This window comes from Ochlerotatus camptorhynchus, unplaced genomic scaffold (assembly GCF_037179485.1).
Source record: "Ochlerotatus camptorhynchus isolate MF236.1 unplaced genomic scaffold, CSIRO-AGI_Acam_v1.1 ptg000367l, whole genome shotgun sequence".
Taxonomy (NCBI): Eukaryota; Metazoa; Arthropoda; class Insecta; order Diptera; family Culicidae; genus Ochlerotatus; species Ochlerotatus camptorhynchus.
The window spans coordinates 4,744,423-4,767,224 of NW_027040855.1; the positions used below are offsets into that span (position 1 = coordinate 4,744,423).

At 40.5% G+C, this 22,802-nt stretch overlaps 1 protein-coding gene across 1 annotated transcript in view; it reads right to left on the reverse strand.

Annotated features, from left to right (window-relative positions):
- LOC135709864 (uncharacterized) overlaps positions 1-22,802 on the reverse strand; it is a 949,216-nt gene that overhangs the window by 122,086 nt on the left and 804,328 nt on the right. The window contains exon 20 of the mRNA XM_065232287.1: positions 11,719-11,928. Coding sequence (XP_065088359.1) covers positions 11,719-11,928 — 210 coding nt within the window. The remainder of the gene's footprint in view (positions 1-11,718; positions 11,929-22,802) is intronic.

Sequence of the window (22,802 nt, forward strand, 5' to 3'; positions counted from 1 at the left end):
CGAAAAAGCTTTCGATCACGAGAATCTGTGGGGCGCCCTGAGACGCAAGGGAGTCCTGGATAAAATCGTCAACCTCATCGAAGCGAAGTATGAGGCTTTCACGTGCAGAGTTTTGTATAACGGAGCCTTGTCCTACCCTATCCGGGTAGTCGCTGGTGTGAGACAAGAATGTATACTATCACCGCTACTGTTTCTTATCGTAATCGACGAGATCATGGTAGGTGCAATTGACCGTGTACCGAACAGTTTGCTGCTTTGGTAGCCTATCATGGAGCATCTCAACGACTTCGATTTGGCTGATGATGTTGCTCTATTTACTAGCACAACGGCGCTCTGATATGCAGAGTAAGTTCAATGACCTAGCCGAACGCTCCTCTGCAGCGGGTCTCACCATCAACGTCAACAAGACCAAATCGTTGGATATCAACACGGGCGACCCTTCCAACTTTACGGTAGCGGGGCAAGCAGTGGAGAAGGTCGAAAGTTTCCAATATCTTGGCAGCCAAATAGCGTCGGACGGCGGGACCAAGAGCAACATAGGTGCACGAATCAAGAAGGCTAGGGCTGCCTTTGCGAGTTTACGAAACATATGGAGATCCAACCAGATAAGTCAACGCACCAAAATCCGAATTTTCAACTCGAACGTGAAATCTGTGTTGTTATACGCCAGCGAGACGTGGTGTGTATCAGCGGAGAACACTCAAAAGCTGCAAGTCAATTGAACCATTTTGATCCGTTTGCCGTACATTTTGCCATACAAATTATAAAGCTCATCCGCAAGTCCAGAACGCAACCAAATTCGTTCAAATTTGGCACAAATTTTGTTGTTGAGGGACATCAATACGAATCGAAAGAGCAGGGGGATAGTAGCAGGCCCCTCAGAATTCATTCTAATAGTATTAAAATTACAAAATGAATATCCCTACCTATCATGAAGCTAGCTTTATTTCTGGCAAAGATGGTACAGGCAACAAAATAAATAACTGTGGAAGTCCGTCTTAGAACACTAAGTTTTGAGCATGCAGAAAGCTTATAAACGATGAGTAATAACCTTGAAATGCAAGCTAGAAGAAGAAGAAGAAGAAGAAGAAGAAGAAGAAATCTGCCATAATTAGAATGTTACGAAAGATTGCCTCCGGAGGCGAAGTTACAAGAAATCCTGTTTTTCTTCGTTGCCCGGTATTTACCAAGGACTGCACATTCTATGAAAAATGAACGATGGAGGAAAATAAGCTGTTTTCGCATCTTCGCCACCATCGGTTTGGTTTTAACCCCTCCCCCCACCGCCCCTTCCAACGCTCTTCAGACAAAGAAGGCCTCTATTTGTGTTATTCTAACGCCTCGGAACAAAAGTGACTAAAGGAACCGAAAGTGGACTGGGAAAAAATGACGAAAAAGCCCAAAGCCAAACCCGTTTATAGCTCAGCCAGTCATTTTGGAGCGTGAATAGCAGCGCAAAAGAAAATGTATCTTGACTGATTTTTTTTTGCCAACTTTCAAGTCTTTGTTTGATTGTCTTCTTGGGCTATTTGGATAAAGCCCACTCGCTTCAGTGTATATCAGCTAGAGGGCGGAAAATCAGCGATGAGAGAAAAAAAAACAGCCACTGCAAACGAAGAAAGTCTTCTGCAAACAAGGCAGCAATGATTTGTTTTTTTTTTCAGGCAAAAAATAAATGGAGAATACATTCTGAACCTCTTCAAAATCAGGAAATTGACGAATCGAAGCGTGAAGCATCAATTTAGTGAAGCGGATTATCATTTTGATCGTGTTATCGTTTAAACTATAACAAAAAATTAAATACTTTTTTGATGCAGCAAAGTGCAATTTATTTCAACGTCAAATCAACGATTGCGCCGAAGAATGCCGCCCGTCCCAAAAACAATTTTAACTGATGCAAAAATCTGAATGAACAGCTGACGCTTAAGGTTAAGGAGCCTGCAAAAGCAACCAAACAGCAAAGACGTGTACGTAGACAAGAAAAAGAAGCTTTCCTGGAAGCATTGTTTGGCCAAGAGTTGAGGATTGACGATTTAAGGCAAACATTTTTTTACATGAAACGCAACAAAAAACAACAGTAAGGGATGAATTGCAAATTTTTTGCGCTTTATTGAAATCAGTCTGGAAGCAAGCATCCCTCTCGAAAACTCTTTTCTCGGCACGAGCATAGATGAGTGAATGCTGCCGAGCGATGGAAACTTGATAAAGTTTTTAAATAGTTACTCACTCAAAACTTTTCAGTGAAAATATATGATACCATGCTGGCCGGAGTAGAATGCCTGAAGATGATGATGCTTCAGCCTTATTTCGAAACTTGTTGTTCTTTGGCTGAAAATTCATCACCGGTAGACGGGGTTTTGGTTTACCTTTTCTTGATCGAAATCCTTGAGAATCCTAACCGTGCGCTCAAGCGTATTTGTTTGCTGATTCAATAATCTACTTTTGACGAGTGTATACAGCATAAATTTTAATATTCGGCGTGCGAGGTATGAATGCTAATCGCTATACCAGTCTTGCACAGGGATGTCGTATTATTTTTTAGGAATTCTGCGATGAAAATTTGAAATGTCTTGAATATTTTCGATGATATTTAGAAATGTTTAATGACATTTTCAAATACAAATATCAGAATTGTCTTGCCCCTGGAAATCAAAACACTATTTTTTTCCTTTGGTTTGTTTTTTCCGTCGATCTTGTTTTCCGTGCTGAGCACCAATGCTACCGACGTGCCAGGAAGGCAGCTCCCACACCTGGACCTTACCTATCGACCCATCAACTCATGAACCGGGGACCAACGGCTTTACTTCCCTTCCGAAGGAAGGCGTGATCAGAGATGTTATGCCTCAGCCTTATGCCTTACCACTACACCACCGGCGCCGTTCAAAACACTAATTATAGGTTTAGATATACAGTTTTTTTAATTAATCATTTTGTTCGACCATTTCCCACAGAGATGGCGCTGTTCCGCTGGTAGAAAGTGATAACAATCCCCATATAGAAATTGAGAGAAGTGGGAATAATTCGCTTTCGGCGCATATTCAGGTGAAAAAAAGTGCACGACAAACTAAAGAAATTATTCAGGGACTTTGTCGTTCTGTTTTTCCCGGAAATTATTGTTAAACAAGCTATTATTAATTAAAAATGATTTTCCCCATACAGTTTTACCTACTTTACTACCAGTTCCCAGAGAGCCAAAAAATTCAAATTTGAGAAAGAAAATTTGCTCTCACGACGGCAATCACTCAACATGCCATGTATTTTGTTGACACTCGATTTGTGATTTCCCTTTCACAGATTACAAAATAGAGTACCTGACACTACAAAACAAGTCTGGTACCTCTATATATGCATTTACTTTAACATTTGAAGTCCCTCCTTTTTTTACATATTCTGCAAAAAAGATACTTTATGCCCTGCCCCATACATAAAATTCGTGAGCTATTTTGTGTGCAGAATGTGTAAAAAAGGAGGGACTTCGAACAATAATCTAAATGCATATATAGAGATACCAGACATGTTTTGCACTGCAGTGTTCTCTGTGAACAATTATAGGAAAACAGATTGTGTGTAGTTTCCGATAGATGTCACCGCAAACAACAGCAGTGACATCTGATGGAACATGAATGCAGAAGCTTGACAAAATGATTAATTTACGTGTTGTTTGCTGTAGTGTTTACTCTATTATTTTGACGTAGGACTACGTCTTTGATTTATATATGGGGGTACACTTTGTGAAAACCGAAAATGGAACATGTAACAAATTAAGAAAGATTTTGAACGTTATTAACTCAGCTGCCCCTGGTCCAATTTCAATAATTTTATCATCAATCGATCAGAAATATGGCTATGGCTACGCAACAATGTTTTCAAATGTTGATTTTCAACAAGAAACTATTCAAAACTGGTAAATGTCCAGAATTGTCCAAAAACGTCGAATTAACTAACAAATCCACCAATTACCTACATGCATATGCTGCTTCCCCAGCACAGTCGTCAGAGAGTAGTAAGTAGACGAAACAAATCGAAGTGGCATTCGCCTCCGATCCTCGGGCGCGTGCGAATAGGGAGGATGGAATTGCGTAATATTTTGCACACTCCTCGCTATTCTCAGAACCACACGCTCCCAATGACCACACCACTGTGTGGTGGTGTTCGGTCGTCGAAATTAGTAGCAGCAGTAGATGCAGTAGCAGTGCTTTCGGTGTGTGGCGTTGAAAATTGTTCTCCAGTTACAACGAAAGGCTGCCTGCAAGCAGCGAGCTGCAGAGTCCACATAAACAACTATCAAAGGAGGAAGAAGCTGCACCGCTATGCTATGGATCGGAATCAGTAGCTCTTCGTGAGTCGCTACGGGTCTTTCATCTATGCCAAGCGTGTCACCCTCGCTCCAAACGACATACAGCTCGACAGCCTCATCCGTGTTGAACACCTAGCTCAGAATTACTCAACCATCACTACAAAACGGTCCTTTTCAGGGCCACCAAAAATTTGTTAGAGAGTATTATTTGGACATTGATCAAGGTCATCAGTTCCCGCAAGCAAAGCGCAATCTCCATTTTTCGATCAAAATATCAATTATCAGTGATCACATTCTACCAGGGGACTATTACTGAGCCACATTTTGAAACCTTCATGGTAATAGAATATCGAAGCAACTTGTTTTTGATAGAGCTAGAATTATGGCGTAACAGCTTTTGTAAATAAACTCACTCAAATCAACGTCACCATCTGGTAGGGGAAGACATCCCATTCCCGTTGGTTATGTTGGTTTGCGTGGGCGTGCCTTGAGTTTCGAGAAATCATCGGTAGAAGACATTGATTACAAAAGCCGTTACGCCCAAATTCCAGCTCTAACAAGATATGTCTCAGTAACAAAACGTCAAAACCCATAGGTATCAGAAAGTCAGAATTTAAGACATGTTGGATTCATTCTGACAGTATGGGGTTTGACAGCTGTAAAATACCCCTGATTTCTATTACGACCCGAGATTGGTATTTTCACAATATTAATGCATACAATCTTCGAATTGCACTTTGTGACAACACATATATGAAGTGGTTTCGAAAAAAATTCTCCCGTCACATTTTTGGATTTTGCATTGTTTCGGTATTTTTAACAGTAAAGTGATATTGGTGACGACCAGATACCTGATTTTCCTGAATCAAATTCCACAGTACGCGGATTGTATCAAACGACCAAGAGGTATTTAAAGACTACACACTTAGAAATTATCGCCGACTTCTGTAATTTTTACCAAAATCTGAACAGCTGAAGTTTTCGGTAAAATTTATGCAATTTAATTCAATTGCTTTTCAGTTACTTTGAAACTAAATCTACACTAAAATGACAAGATTTGATCATTTAAACAAGGTTGAACATGTTTTGAAACTATTTTTTAATTCAATGGACTTTAAAATGAAGGTCAAAGTTTTACCGAACGTTCAGCTGTTCTGATTTCGATAAAATTTACCGAACACGAAAACCAAATCTTAGTGTGTACAATCGGGACATTTCGTGCAAGCTCTACCACAAACCGGATTACCCCGTGAAGCGAAACGTCTACAATTGTGACTTCCCCTCTAACACATCAAGCCAGCTTGTTAGGTTCACTTGGCCAGATTTGGTGAGTTCCATTTTGTCCTTTATAATATTTTCACGCGGAGCTGCCAGATAGCTACACGATGGCACTTCGCAGGCTGGAATGCCTGGAAAGGAGGATGTCACGGGATCCAGCGTTGAAAGAGAACGTTTTCCGGCAGATGCAAGAGTTCGTAAGCAAGGGCTACATTCATAAAGCCACAACGGACGAACTCGAAGATGCGAATCCTCGCAGAATCTGGTACCTCCCTGTGGGGGTTGTGACCAACTCGAAGAAACCAGGGAAAATACGCATCGTTTGGGACGTTGCTGCCAAGGTGGACGGAGTTTCGCTAAACAGAATGCTGCTAAAAGGGCCGGACCGTTGGTGTCGCTGTTAGGAGTATTGTTCCGCTTCCGGCAGTTCAAGATTGCGGTTTGCTCTGACATGAAGGAAATGTTCTTGCAGATTCTGATGCGCACGGCTGACAAACATTCGCAGCGAATCCTGTGGCGTTTGGATCCAAGTCAGGACCCGGAAATATTCCTGGTAGATGTTGCAACGTTTGGGTCGACATGCTCACCAGCGTCGGCACAATTCGTGAAAAATACGAACGCTCGGGAGCACAGTGTTCGATATACCAGAGCAGCGGAAGGAATACTGCAGAGCACGTACGTGGACGATTATCTCGATAGCTTTGGGTCGGAAGAAGAAGCTCTTCGTATTTCTGAGGAAGTACGTCAGATTTTCCGGAACGGTGGGTTCGAATTGAGGAACTGGATATCGAACAACGAAAGTGTTCTGGAGAACCTCGGGGAGACTCAAGCAGCTACCAGTAAAAGCTTGATAACTACGAGCACCACTACTGAACGTGTGCTCGGGATGTTGTGGGACCCAGTAACGGACGAACTATCGTTCAGCACTCGAATGAGCGATGAAGTTCCATCTCTCCTGGAAAACGACAGAATCCCAACGAAGAGGCAAGTGTTACGCTGCGTCATGACTCTGTTCGACCCGTTGGGTTTATTGGCCACATTTCTCATCCACGGCAAGATTCTGGTGCAGGACTTGTGGCGCGCTGGAACCGCATGGGATGAAGAAGTCGGTGGAAATCAGTATGGAAACTGGTGCAGGTGGATCAAGATGATTTCGTACATCGCGAACGTTCGCATTCCTCGCTGCTATTTCCCAGAAGCGTCAGCACGTTCGTATGAAGTTACTGAACTTCATGTCTTCGTAGATGCCAGTCCGCTTGCGTATTCCTGTGCGCTGTACCTGAGGACAATCACCGCTGATGGCACACCCCAGTGCACACTGATCGCAGCGAAGGCGAAAGTGGCACCACTCAAGCCAATGACTATACCGAAGCTGGAACTTCAAGGATGTCTCCTGGGAACAAGAATGATTAAGTTCGTGCAAGCCAACCACTCCATTACCATCAGAAGACGAGTACAGTGGACGGACAACTCCGTTGCGCTTTCGTGGATGCGCGCAGATCCGAGAAACTATCGACCGTTCGTGGCCAACCGGGTCGGCGAAATTCTCGAAAATACAACAGTCGATGAGTGGAGATGGGTTCCGTCGGAGTCTAACGCAGTAGATGAGGCAACAAAGTGGGGAAGTGGACCCTACTTCAGTAGCGACAGCAAGTGGTTCAACGGACCGGAGTTCTTGCGCTTTCCGGAACATGAATGGCTGAATTCTACGGATCTAGTCGTGGATACCGCCGTAGAAGTTCGATCATCAGTACTCTTTCACACCACTTGGCAACCTTTGATCGCCTACGAGCGGTTCTCTAAATGGGAGAGGTTGCAGCGTAGTATGGCTTACGTGCTACGATTCATTTTCAACGTAACCAAGAAGTGAGAAAAACGCAGTGGTCGATTAACTCAACAGGAGCTGGATGATGCCGAAAATGAAGTTCTGAAGCAGGTCCAAAGAGAAACCTTTGCAGATGAGGTAACGACGCTGAAGAATAATCAAGTACTACCGGAAGCCAAGAAGGAATCGATTGACAGATCGAGCATCGTTTACCAACTGATGCCAATGATGGATGAACGGGGTTTGATGCGTCAAAACAGCCGGATTGCAGCGGCGAAGGATATTCATCACAGCGTGCGCTTTCCAGTAATCCTGCCAAGAAAGCATCGGTGCACGGAACTTCTGGTCGCACGCTATCATCGGCTCTACCGTCATGCAAACTCCGAAACGGTAGTGAACGAAGTCCGCCAGCTGTTCATCATACCGAAACTGCAATCGGTGGTAAAGCAGATCGGATGAAGCTGCCAATTCTGCAAAATTCGTAAGGCACTTCCACCTATTCCTCCGATGGCACCACTGGCACCAGCACGGTTGGCCATTCACGACCGTCCATTCAGTTACGTAGGAGTGGACTACTTCGGCCCATTGTTAGTCAAGCAGGGCCGCTCGAATGTAAAAAGGTGGATTGCGCTCTTCACTTGCTTGACTGTGCGCGCGCCGTTCACCTCAAAGTGGCGTACAGCCTGTCAGCTGCGTCGTGTATTTCCTGCATCCCACGATTTGTCTGCCGCCGAGGATCGCCTGTGGAGTTTTTCAGTGATAACGCTACAAACTTCCACGGGGCTGAACGACAGCTTCGTGATCAGATCGACGAAGGAGCATCAGCAACGTTCACCAGTGCCAACACGAAGTGGACCTTCATTCCGCCAAGCGCTCCGCACATGGGCGGTGCATGAGAGCGACTCGTCCGTTCAGTGAAGGCGGCGATAGGGGATGCGTACCACCACTCACCACTCACGTACTTACCACTTGATTCTGCGGAATCTGAATCGCTTACTCCGAACTATTTCCTGCTGGGGAGCTCTAACGGGGTCAAACAGCCAAGCGTGTGTATCGAGCCTCAACAGGGGGTTTCTCGGGACTTGTGGAACCACATCCAGCGGCAGCTCAACCGATTCTGGCAACGCTGGCTGAAGGAGTACTTGCCGGTGATGAGGAGGCAGATCAAGTGGTACGATGAAGCCCGGTGCGTGCAAGATGGAGACTTGGTGTTGATAGCGGATGAGGGCAAGCGGAATGGCTGGACTCGCGGGATCGTGATTGAGTCGATCAGAGCACTGGATGGTCACGTGCGCCAGGCTATGATCAAGACTGCGGGAGGAGTTCTTCGTCGGCCGGTATCGAAACTGGTGGTACTCGATGTTTCAAGTAGCAGTGCGGTCATTGAGGCCAGTGGACCGCACTCGGGGGAGGATGTTAGCACAGGGACATCGACTGATTGAACGGTTGAATTGGCAACCCGGCCGTCTGAACATCACGACACGAGCGGCGAGTCTACGCGCAACAAACTCTCTGTGTCGAAACGTCAGTCTGCAGGAACGAAAAAGAAAGAATTGAACCAGATACACGCGGGTGAAAAATTACTATAGAAAGTTAAATTAGTTAATCTTACTTACATCTAGCTTAAATCTAAATAGTTATTACGGCTAGTGAAGGATTATACAGCAAACGGTTGAATGCTGACCAGAAAGGCCATTCGAGCGAAAATCGCCACTGAATTATTTGAAGCACACACACAAAATTAAATATATAAGCTGTTCGGATATCAGTGCGGGCCTTTCACTTCTCAGCGATTCAACCATTTTTGTAAAGTACACACTTAGAAGTAGCTACTTTTAAGCGAGACGTAATCCTTATTGGACGTTAATCATGGAACGTAAACAAATATTTTATGTAAAATTAAGTGTTTCAAATCCGAAACATAAGCAACTCGACGAAGAGACCGTTTGATTGAATTTGTCTGCCAAAAGGGCCGGTTACATGTGTCGGTCTCAGAAAACCAAAATTTATACGACATTTTCGTAGTGTGTAACTATACCTAACCACCCTTTCCCCATATGGTATACAGTTCGAAAAAGTAGTGTAAATTTCTGTTCAATATGATGCACATAAATGGAGCGTCACATATCATATACCTACGTTTAGATTATACATCATGACACATTCTGACACATTTCATGCAATGTAGCAAATATTGTATACAAAAGCCCATCTTTGTAAACAACATTGTCTGCAAGTTGCTCGGATGCGTGAAATGAAATACGAGTCTACGTGAATGAATGTTTACATCACAATTAAAATTCAGGTTTTTTATCTGGGTACATTTGCCAGTTACTATATACTGAATCATGAAAACTGTCTACACACATAGAAACACCTAACCTTACAAGTGACGGAATCCATCTTTGACATAAAGGATGAGACGTAAACAAACTTGTCATGTAAAATTAAGTGCTCCGAAACTGAAAAGTTCGTTTGATTGAGCTGAATTTCACGTCTATTGTGACTCAATTTTATGTCAAAATTGACGCTCGTATATGTCAGTCTCACATCACCTAAATTTACATACAATTTTCTAAGAGCTATCATATGTTGCTTTCAGAGCACCTAAATTTACATGAGTCTTTCTGAGTGTCTCTATAGACGTCCAACAATTTCGGTAGGTAAGCGTGATTACCTCTTGTTTGGTCAGGATACGACTAGGCCCTACGTTGTGGTTTTACAGTGTGATGGAAATCGGCAAGGCGAAGACTTTTACAGAGTTTAATTAAAACACTGCTATTATTTACCACTTGGTTCACTGTTTTATTGCCTCCGAAAGGCTACTGCCTGCTCGGAGGAGGAAGGAATAACTTAAACTATTCACCAAAAAATGAGTCCTTAAATATTAATCCCGAACAATAAACTCACTCACAATAATTATTTACAACTAAAAACAACCATACAAAAAAAAAAGGTAAACAATAACAAATGCATACAAAACACTATGATACAGACAATGTGGATCGCATCGCTACCATCGTGCCGGGGGGCTTTTACTGGTAACGCTTTATATATTCAAATGCCGTAGAGCCCGGCACCGATGGTGCGATCCAACACCTCTCACCCCAAAAAGCCTACACACTTAGAAATACCTAATTTTACACGTGACGGAATCCATCTATGACATTAAAGATGAAATTATGTGCTCCGAGACTAAAAAGTTCGTTACTCGACGAATAGTACGTTTGATTGAGCTAAATTTCGCGTCTATTATGACTCAATTTTATGTCAACATTGACACTCGTATATGTCAGTCTCAGAGCATCTACATTTACATGAATTTTTTTAAGTGTGTAGGTTAAATCCCAGTCGGTGTGTTTACACGCCTGGTCCAATTTGAAAATTTCACAAAAGATAGCATGTTTTATACGATTTTAATGACAGCCATTAAAAATATGGTAATTTTTCGTTATTAAGTTTTAATCAATTTTCTTTTCCAAAAAACTAAATAAATTTTTCCTTCAACATTTAACTTTCTACTTTTGAGATTTGATTTGTTGGAAAATTTTGAATACGCTATTTGGTAGTTTTTTTTTGCGCGATTCAAAATGACTGAATGTTAGCTCAAATGTGAAAGATTGACCATAACAAACAATAATGCATTTGGCGTGGAACTGCTCTATAGCATGTTTCTAGGCTGTGTTCCATAAGGTGAATTTTCATTTAAAATTTACACTTCGAAAATAAATAATAATATTTGACAATCCTTCTGTTTTGAAAAGGTGTTTGTCAAAAATGATTCCTTGTCGGTCAGAAATAAATCTAATAGTAGGTTTATTTGAAAATTTTCCATCTGTCAAATTAAAGTAAAAAATTCTCAAATGGAACATAGCCTTACTATCCGGTAAGTTCTTCGTTTTGAACATCCCGTGTGCACTTTACATACAGTTTCCATCATTTCTGCCAGCTGTTTAATATTTGACTTATAAATAAACGGAAAGTTTGTTATCATCGTTATTGTGATTGTCACTTGCGGTGTGGGATGACACTATTCCAGCAGTCGCGAGAAGCGACGGCCACGACGACAACGACGTGTTCAGACGAAAATAAGTTTTGCCCGATTGCTACTATTTTGGGATGTGTTGCTGGATAATGGAAAACTTCTAGTCTTCCGAAGGCCCCTCAGTACCATTCGCTAGCAACAGCAAACAATCTTATTCTGCAACATGCTAGTGTGCCCAAGTGCGTGATTCCATGAACGGTTGGGGAAGACGAGACGCGCCGAATAGTGTCCCTCCCCCCTCTCTCATGTATGCACATTCTACATAGAACTTACTTGTGGGAAAAGTTGTAGCAGTCCCAGGATGAATATTGCCATCGCCATCGATGTGGCGGAGCAGAATTGCATTTTTAAAAAGGTCACACAGCATCTCCGCTGGTACAGGATCGGCAGCATGATGGCGAACGCGATGCACGATTGCAGGAAGCAACATCCGCAGCTTATCACCACCAGAATCGGTCGGGTTGAGGTTTTCGTAACCGATGCCTGCAGTGGCAGTAGTATGTACCACGATGGTTGCCGTTGTTGTTTTTGTTGTTGTATTACCATGTTGGCAGGTTGGCACCCAGTCGGTCGTTTGTTGTTTGATGAGGTTTGGCCATGTAGAAGAAAGTTCCATCGGGAACAGCACGATGTGAAAGAGAAGAAAGTAGAAAAATCGGTTAGTATCAGAAAGTGCGCGCTACCGTTCTTTCCAAAAGCGAGGGCAATTTTCCTCCCTTTCGATTCAGAAGGACGTTTTTTTTTTCCCCAACCCAGAAAGGGCGATTGCGGTTCGAGAATACGAACATAAAATGTAACGAGAATGGGTTGTCAGCGGAAAGAAATGCCGTTGAAAAAGTAATCTTTTCTTCAATTATTTAAAAAGTGAATGTGGAGCTGTGGCGAAGCTGAGTACCGTGCCGTGCTGGCTTAATTTTAGAACGTACAAATTGTTGAATGCAGTGCTTGCAGTTCCGCTAGGAATATGGGAAGAGTTTTCAAAGTTTTATTGCCAAAGTTAGAACATCAAATCACTAATGATTTACATTTTGCTTGGTTTTGGAATTGATCTGAATGGAACTAGTATGCCGTTTGAGTTGCTGGAATTGTTTGCAGTACAGGCGGAATTTTAGATTCAGCCACGATGGAGATTGCTAACAATCTGACCATTCCATCTGGTCCAGAATCAGAGGAGGTAAATGTCATAGAAATTGTATGAGGAAGAAATTTAAAAATGCGTTTGTAAGCAATGGCTTTAACCGTTGATTTTTTGCGAATAAAAACTCACATATGTAATGTAACGACACTGATTTTTTGGGGGCACCTTAATTTAAACTAGAAGAATAGATCTAGCATGGTCAAATGAAAAGCTAGATAAATGATGTTTTCAGCTTAGTTGCTTGTTGTTTACACCTGTGCAAGAGAATTTAACCACCTATAACTTTAAACAAAAAAGTTAGATTCCTGATTTGATATAAAATGAGGACCATCCTCATTTTTATAAAAAGAAGACCTATTGAAATATAAAGAACTTCTATGAAGACTAGGGTGGTCCAACATAACGCTTTTTTAAATCTGGGGGCTCAACCTTTGATTTATTGTCAAGAGTGTTTTCGAGTTATGACCAGTGCTGCATACTGGCAATAATATCAAATGACGTAAGATATTGGTCTAGCACTGAATTTCACTTTCGACACTGATATTGGTAGCAAGCATGATATCAGGCGGTACGGGTTTGATATTACTATCCATATGAATATCATTAGAAAAAAGTTGAAAATCTTACTTTTATCTCAGTACATCAACTTTTTTTTATTATTACTGATGAGTTTTCGTGGGGCTTCCCTTAGCTCAGTCGGTAAAGGCGCAGCTACAAAACAAGACCATGCTGGAGGCGGCTGGGTTCGATTCCCGGTCCGGTCTAGGAATTTTTCGGGTTGAAAAATTTCTCGACTTCCCTGGGCATAGAAATATGATTGGACTTGCCACACAATCATATCAATGCAAAAATGGTACAGGCATCGAAAGCTCTCAATTAATAACTGTGGAAGTGCATCTAGAACACTAAGTTGAGAGCACGCAATAAGCTAATATGCGATATGCAATAAGCTTGAAATGCGAAGAAGAAGAAGAAGAAGAAGAAGAGTTTTCTAAAGATCGGTACTCGATTACCTGGCGTATATAAGAAAAAAATGCGGTAGACTTTTGAATATCAGTGGTCTCTTTACGATGTCGATGTCATTTGCGCACTGACATTGAGGAGAAGGATATTGATATTATAATGGTGTGAAATGATGCTGACATCAAGTAGCTAGTGATACTCAGCATTTTGCAGGTATTGATATTGATATTTTTCAGCACTGGTTTGACTTGTTGAAAAATCTAGAATACGCCATTTTGAAGATTTTATTTTTAGATTCAAAATGGCCTACACACTTAAAAATAACTACTTTTACACGAGACGTAATTCATATTGGACGTAAATCATAGAACGTAAACAAACATTTCATGTAAAATTAAGTGTTCTCAAACCGAAACATCAGCTAGTCGACGAAGACAACGTTTGATTGAATTGATTTTCACGTTTTTTTCAACTGATTCTTATGTCAAAAGGCCCGCTTACATGTGTCGGTCTCAGGGAACCGAAATTTACATGACTTTTTAGTAGTGTGTTATTTAAAAAATATATATTCAAATGATTGACTGTTATGGTGGAATGTTTCATGCAAATCGGAGTAGGTCGAGCCAGGTACTCATTTTTTTTTGGTATTTGCCCTGGAAATGCTCTTTACCTGGTGCTAACAATGCAGTTTCGAAACGGCAGTTTAGAGTGGAAAATTTATTTACTCCGTTTCTATTCATCACTCTATTCATCACTCCCGGAAATCCCGGGATCCCGGGAAGTGAACTAGGATAGTAAATTTCAAAGTGTTTTTATGTTACTTCATACGCGAAGTTAATGATTTTCAGAGTTGGTTGGAAATGCTAACATTAAGCTTTAGTGTGATAATTTATTAGCTAGAGAATGATCTTTAGAAGAGGGTAGGTGGATAGTTCCGTTAGAGTACGGCAGTATGAACATTTAATAAAAGTATAAAATGAGCGAAGGGTCATTAATGCGACAGTACAAAGTCAAACGCACACCTTTTGCCTAACCCGTACGATGTACGCGGAGACTTGAAGTATGACTTCAAGTTTGCAGGCTAAAGATGTGCGTCCTCCTTTTACTTATAACTGACTGCGGCTGTGGAATAGTTCTAGTGACGTTTCATCACTACCTAAAGCCCCACGTTTGCGAGAGAATTTCCAGTCGATGGTGTGTTATAATGCAATTCTTCTTTACCCAACTGTTGTGTTGCTCCTCTCGTTGCATTAATGGCCCTTCGCTCATTTTCAACTTCTATTCAATTTTCATACTGCCGTACTCTAACGGAAATATCCACCCACCCTCTTCTAAAGATCATTCTCTAGCTAATAAATTATCACACTAACGTTTCATGTTAGCATGCGATAGTGAATTGCTTCATCTCCTTCGAAGAAAGATTAAAAAATGGAGATTCCTTCAATACTAGGGACAACAGATTTAATGACATATCTTCATTTTGAAGACATTTAAGATTCTGTGAAGGTTTTTTTTTAATGCAGTTGTGAAGTTGTTTCAAGACATGCGAAAGCTGAAGCAGGCTTCCGATGATTTTTTTTTAAATTTTAAGCTGGCATATGAAGATTTTTGTTAGATAAATGAAGTTTTTGACTTCATATTTTAAGCTTCTTCCTGAATATGTTGAATATGAATAATGCAACCAAAATCGGATATTTTAAAATACAACTTAATCCAATTGAATATTCACAGGACTTCACTGAAATATTCGATTAGCTGGAGATCTTTTGAATACTTCCTGATCAACGTACAGTTTTGGGAGAAAATCTTCACAATTATACTTGATCAACCTGAAGCCTTGGAAAATATCCAGAGGACTATATTGTGATCTTCGATCAGCTGGAGATCTATAAGTACTTCCTAACCGATCTGCCATCTTGAGAGAGCCAATTGAATGTTTGACTAGTTTAAGATCTTCAGATTTCCTGATCAACCTGAATTCACTAATATCTGACCTACCAGCAATCTTCAGAGACTATATAGAAACGTTATTTGAATTTTATGAACAGTTGAATATCTTAAGAATAATAAATGATCAACCTAAAGCTTTGTAAAATATCCTGAGGTCTTTAAATCTCGGACCAACTGCATATCCTTTAAATACTATCTAATCAAACTTCCATCTTCGAATGATGTCTAATAGATGCCGTTTGAATTTTTGAACAGTTGCAGATCTTCAGAACATTACTTGATTAAGTTGAAAAGTCTTGAACAATACCGAGAGATATCATCGCAAATCCGTGAATATCAGTTATACGAAGATTCCTGTACTTTCAACAAGTTTCTTGAACTTAAACTTAGTTCCATGAACTCAACGCCTACATAAAGTTATCTGAATATGTAGAATCTTCGACGAAATCCTGGGATATTCCGTCAACTTCTTCGAAGTTTCCAGTACTTCAAAGAGTTTTCCATAGCTTACATCTTTTAATTTTTCAATAGGTGCAACTTAATTTCTGCCCAACTTGCTGAACTTTCAAATAATTCATGCGATGTTCCGTAATCATCGTCCACGAAGTTGTTTAACATTCTACGAAATATCCTGAAGATCTATGATGATCCCTGAAGTTTTACAAAGTTCCACGAACTTCTATGAAGTTCTCTGAAATCAAATGAATGTATCTTGACATCTAAGAAGTTCTCTAATGTGACGTGATGTTATGTTTGTCAGCCAAATTATACAATAGGCCATACAGATCATGATGATTATGGTGGATGATTTCTCTCATGAATGCATTTTTAAAAACTATTTTAACGTGCTTCAGAATTACATAGATTACATACTACTGGGTAAAGGTAATGCATACCTTTGTGCGTAACAAATGACAGCGAGCTATGGAAGCCAGGATAGAAAACGGTGACATATAGAAGTTCGTCCAGAAGGAGTATGCATTTTACAAGATTCAGCTCGCTAATCTAAAGAAGAACTCTAAAAACTGCAAATACTGAGTTTTTTCATGAGTTGAGACTAGTACTACGTACTTCCAACCATCTTAACAATGCATTTCAATGGTTTTTCGGTCAACTATGAATGATGTACATCTAACAACGCTCAACCTGATTTTCGTCTATATACAATCTAGATTATAAAATTTAATAAAAATGTTCACGGTTTGTTTCACTGCTAGATCGTATTTTTCACGAGTGCTTCGTGTACAATGATCATACACAAAAAGTGATGTATGTGCGCCATACTTTCGATAAATCAGAATGAATGACAAACGAAGGGAAGAGATATATTTCATAAGATGTGAAAGTTCTGGATTCTGCTACAGGTATTCCAAGATAGATTTAATGGGGTAAAAGAGTGATAAATTTTTTTTCTCGGGATTCACGGGATTTATAAGTTTATTTCCCGGGATTCGGTAATCCCAGAAAATGTCACAATCCCGGGATTTTCATCCCGGGATATCCCGGGATGGAAGCTCTACTTTCCATGATAATCAAGCGTATATATCATCGCTGTTTAAGGAAGCAAAAAGATGTCCATTAAACCCTGAATAATAAAAGAATTGATCTAATAAGCTCTGTTACAACTCATGAATAAAAGCTTCTCGATATACCTTAACCAACACCATGTTTTGTTAGAATAAATTCTCCATATTTGTGTGAAAAAAGCCTAAGCAGAAGTTTTTATTGGGGGAGGTAGCTCATCGATTCTTCCGGTTCGCCTCCTAGCATCGTGCTATAAGGTACCAGGCGATAACCAGGGTAGTTGATCGATAGCTCGATGACGTCATTTCGTTGGCATCTGCAATTGGAAATTCTCATAGCAGGCGTTGACGATGGGACATTGTCGAGTTGTTGAATAGCAACTATCGTGGTAACTCACCGATTACCTGTCGATCTGCCAAATTTGGAAAGCCGTCTGCATTGAATTGTCTCATATAATAATATTCCGCCCACTATATCACAAGAAATTGCGAGTAGCTGAGTGGAATGGAGATAAGTTAAGCATTGGGTACAGGACCAAGTCTCCCCTGGGTGGTGCCAGATGATGAGCGCAATAGAATCATCAAGTTGCCATAAGGCACGGAATGAGACTATTGCATGGCTGGGTAGTCAAAGTCTTCCATTCGTTAGTCATTTCAGGTGGATTAGAACAGGTTTAGGTTTAGGGTGGGCGTAGGCCAGCTTTGGATTTTTCAGATATAATCCTAAATAGGACCTAGATATGTATGAACTAGTAACCTCAACTTCTGTCACAATGTTTCATTGTGACTAATAAACACTCAATGGGTAAAATATCAAATTTGCGGTAAATTTGAAAAAGGGAACTTGGAGTGTAGAGCGCACTGCCCACTGGACGATTCTGAAGTCTGACCAAGTGAATGGGTTACGGGTTTATTTGATTGTAAGTCATTTCCAAGTTATATATAGATACATTCATACCATTGGCATTTTGTATTTGAGATAAGACAAAGACAGGATGCGGAGGGCCCGCTTAGGGGGAGCGTAACCCATGTTATGGCTTCCATTTATTAAATAGTTCAGATAGGCTGGAAATGATAGGTTCATGATGAGAAAATGTACCATATGGTGCCCGTTCACTGATCAAAATTAGATTCAAATCGTCAGGCCCTGCCCTGGAATAAGGGGATTGACGATGATTTGTCAAGTTTCATTTTGCATTTGCATATAATTGTAAGTTTAGGTTTGCTTTTGTAATTGTAAGATAGATAGTTTGGCTCAATTGAAACATTGAGTTGTATAAACTTGACGAATCATACCTCTAAAATAGTAGTAGTTACAGTGCCGCATTATCTAACAACCACTGCCTGCAACTAATGTTGGAGGGGTCGGCAGGGCTGATTACGGATCAAAACTAACATAACTCTAACACTGAAATGATCCCGAAACTAACGCTCATTCATTGCACTTTGAGTCATAAAGTAGTTTTATTTATTTTCCTACTAATCTATCTACACACTTAGTTTTTTCTACCGAGCTCGGCTATGTGGGTCTCGGCGGGGAGGGTTTCGCTGAGATCTCGGCGGGACATTTGATTGAGGTCTCGGATAATGCCTTTTCTAATAATCTGCCTACGTTTATTTTCTTTGTTATCTACTTTATCCCCTTTTTTCTGCTCTTCTTTCCTCTTCTCTTCTTTTGTTTTGTTTGTTTACATATAACTAATACTAATACCTCTTTGTTTTCTCTCTAATTTGTCTACTATGTCCCACCATCACGATGAGAGATGAGCTACCGTACATGGTACACGCTCATATACACTTCCAAAATAGTATGCCGCAAGTAAGTATATCACACAGGCAACTAAAGATCCAGAAACAAAAAACGATAACACTGAACAGCTGATTGGTTTACAGTGGTCGACCAGGGCGTGTGCTGATAAATTTCAAAATTACAATTACATCATTATTTCATACATCAGCTTGAATTACGTTGATCGATATTACATTTTTTTGCTGTGCACTACACCACCGGAGCCAGCAAAGTTCAACAATCCATCGTTGCTTATGCCTTTGTTGTCGTTTGGAACCAGTTTTGCGAGGTAGGCGACGATTGTACGTATTTCTCGCGTAACTTTTGAAAAGGGCCTAGCCTGAACAATACGTAAAGAGCAAATTGAAACATTGTACGTCGAGTGAAAGTGACACTTAATGAAGGCCTAAGTACTTTTTCGTAGTTTTTAGTTTTCGGATTTGAAAGATCGTCGGTTACAGTGGCCTGCTTACTGAGCAGAAAAACGCGGTCCCAGGTCCTTGCATATCAAAGAGATTTATGGTAAAATCGCTTGTGTATCGTGTATTTTGCGAAACTCGTTGTTGTCGTTGGTTCCGGGTTTAAATGGATACAAAAATTTGAGCAACGGTGTTATGTGATATGAGGGGCTCGGTGGCCTTAGAGCAACCGTTTTTGCTTACTGAGCTGAACATCATGAGTCTTATCTCAGGCCCATTAACATTCAAGATTCGTCAATCGTTTTATTTGTTAATATGACTACATGGTAATAACAGCAACTCGGTGTTTAAAAAGGTGCTCGTCTGCCCAGTGGCAAACGTTTTTGCTTACTGAGCAGAAGACCGTGGGTTTAGTCCCAAGCTCCTTCGCGTTATATGATCGTTAGGACATCAATTCAGCTTATCGTTTACCAAAACGAACCCTGCGGCAAACCCAACCCTCTTATCCAACATCCCAGTGATTCCTCGTGGAAGTGCAGAGGTGTTCTCGGCTTCCATCAAAGCGAGTGTCATGTCAACACAATCCTTCCCATTCCTTTCTTGACCTGTGTTTGGGCGCGGCCGGATCTGGTATTGCCTAATTTAAGATCACCAGTTTTTACACATTGAGGATGATTGCTAGTCCCAAGCATCGTCTATTGGTTCTCTGTGTAATTACAGCTGATCTGGCAATAACAGAGTAGCAACCGTGGGCGGTCAATCAAGCTCAAGCTCAAGCTCAAGATATTAATTGTTATAAGTATTGTTTGTGCATCAGGGGTTGGAAAACTAAAACAACATGCATAAGCATGCTATCAATTGCGTTTGAGTGGTTTTTTGTGAGTTTAAAGCTGGAATGATTTTTCGGCGTTGTGAGTGTGAGTGCGTGAATAAACATTAGAATCTCAAGCGTGAAATTTGTTTGCCGCATTCGCACGTGAGTTGATTCTCGCAAGGACGCTCAATGAATGAGAGTTGAGAATGATTTTCCGAACACTGCATTAGACTGATGCAAAATTTGACATTTTCGCTCCAAAGTGCTCAAGCGGTTCCAAATCGGGTCTAGATTAGCCTCCCGAGGTTTGAACTAGTGAGAAACTGACTGGGCACAAACCGTTTGAAGTTTATATGGGAATTACTATGGGGAAACCAAACTTTTTCTTCGTAGTCATCTATCCTTCTTCCATATTGCACCTTTAGAAATTTCTATAGCTATTTTTATGGAAAATTTTCTCAGCTACAACTTTGCGGAATATTGTTTTCCAGCCAAACATCAAATAAAATAGTTATTAATTGTTTAAGAGATTGATAATCTTATGGCATGATTGAGCAACTGTTTTGTGGGCAACACTGTATTCTGTAGTGTGACATAGTAGCCATGATGTTTTAGCTCTATTCTACGCGCCAGAAACACCAATGTTGCCTGCTGAGCAGTTGATTGAGCATAATCATAAGACAATAGTGACTTGAATCATTAATAACTTTTGATCGTTACATTTTGTCTAAAAATGGTCTTTAAAAAAATTGTAGCTGTGAAAATTTACTATAAGTACAATTATCAACTTTTAGAACAGAGTAAAATGGCGAATTATTATATAGATATGATCACAAAATTTGGTTTTCCCAAATAAACTTTAAATGGTTTGTACCAAGTCAGTTTCCTACTAAATGAGTTCAAATTTTGAAAGGCTAATCAGGAACCAAACAGAAACCGTTTGAACATTGTGGAGCGAAAATTTCAAATTTTGCATCAGTCTAATAAGCATTCATTTCGCATGGTTTGCGCACAATTGAATTACGCTAAAGGATTGTACTCAAGTAAGATATTGTAAAGATTGTAAAAATACCGGATAGCTTCAGCGGATCTGAAGTAGACACTAAACGTAAGTTAACCTAAAATAACTAAGCTGAACATTATGTAAACTTTGATTGTTTGTCGAAAGTCTTTAGGGAAATTATAACTCTCTCGAACAAATCACTTCATGGACTGTTAAATATCCGGAAAGACTGACTGATTTGTTACCAGTAACGGTAACAAGGGTAGTGTCTTCATTTGGGGGGATCCAAAGTAACACTGCCTGGAAATCTGGGAGCTCAACCTCCAAATTATAGCCAAGGGTGTTACAAAAAAATCTTTTGTATGGCGGCAACACGGAAAAACGTGATTTATCGAAGAGATTTTTGAAAAAAAGTCAATTTTCCATAGCCGCTGCTGAATTTTTTTTCTAAACCATCGACACTTAGTACAACCCTACCATTTTATATTTTAACACATTTTTGGGGGTCTCTTCTATATAGGAAAAAAATTGTCATGGCCTATGATGTATTTTTTTCCATGATTTTTTTTTCAAATCGCAGCGATCAAGATTTTTTAGGTGCATAAAGACATACAATCATCAAAAGTGGGTATCAAAATAAGACTTACAGTTGATTTGATACAGAAATATGGGAAATTGTATGACCATAAACTTTTCCCAAGAGAGTATACGTCTATTGTTCAACGTTGGTTCGGGACATAAAACCACTGCGACCAGTAATTTAATCTATTGTAGTAAGGACTGTTCATTAAAGAAAGTGGACACCTGTTTATCAATGGTATAGGGTTAAAACGTAACGAAAAATTGTGATTTTTCGCTCAGTGTGTAAAAACATTATTTATTTTGGCAACACACCTGAAAATAAAATGTGAGAAATTTAAAACTATGGGTCGGATCAGCTTATGAACTCGCAGATTAATTTTCCACAAATGGTTTTCCGAAAAGTTTATCGTCGAGAATTGGCCAAAAGCGTGAAGTGCAGTAAGTCTACAGTGTTCAAGACTATTAAGAAGATTGGAGAAACATGTTCTATTGAAGATTTACCGAAATCTGGGCGCAAAAAGGGGGCATCGGACCAGAAAAAGGAGCTGGCAGCAGTACGCCTTTTGAAATCGCATAAACCGTGTTCTGTTCGTGAAATTGCCAAAAAAAATTGGACATCAGCGTCGGAACTGTGCAGAATATCGAAAAAACGTAACAATATCAGAACTTACAAGAAGCAAAAAGCACCCAAAAGGACGGATTCGTAGAAAGCTTATTGGAAAATACGGTCACGGAACTTGTATGACGTTCTCCTTCAAAAGCCGAACCGGTGAATTTTGATGGACGACGAGACGTACGTTAAATTGGATACCAGTACACTTCCCGGGCCGCAATTTTTCAACGCTGAGCAGAGATGTGCCTGATGATGCGCGATACATCCTAACCGAAAAATTTGAAAAAAAAGGTTTTGGTCTGGCAAGCCATTTGCTCCTGTGGCTTGAAGAGTTCTTCGTATTTCACAAAGGGTTCAATCAATGGTGAACATTACAGAAACGAATGTATCAAAAAACGGCTTCTACCTATCTACCGAAAGCATACGGATTCCATTGTATTGGCTGGGTTAGGCATCTGCTCACTATGCTTCTGCTACGTTGGAGATGCTCAAGAAGGAAAAAGTCGATTTTGTGTGTGTGTGTTCAATCTAACCCCCACTGGCCGGCAGTGGTATTATGGAAG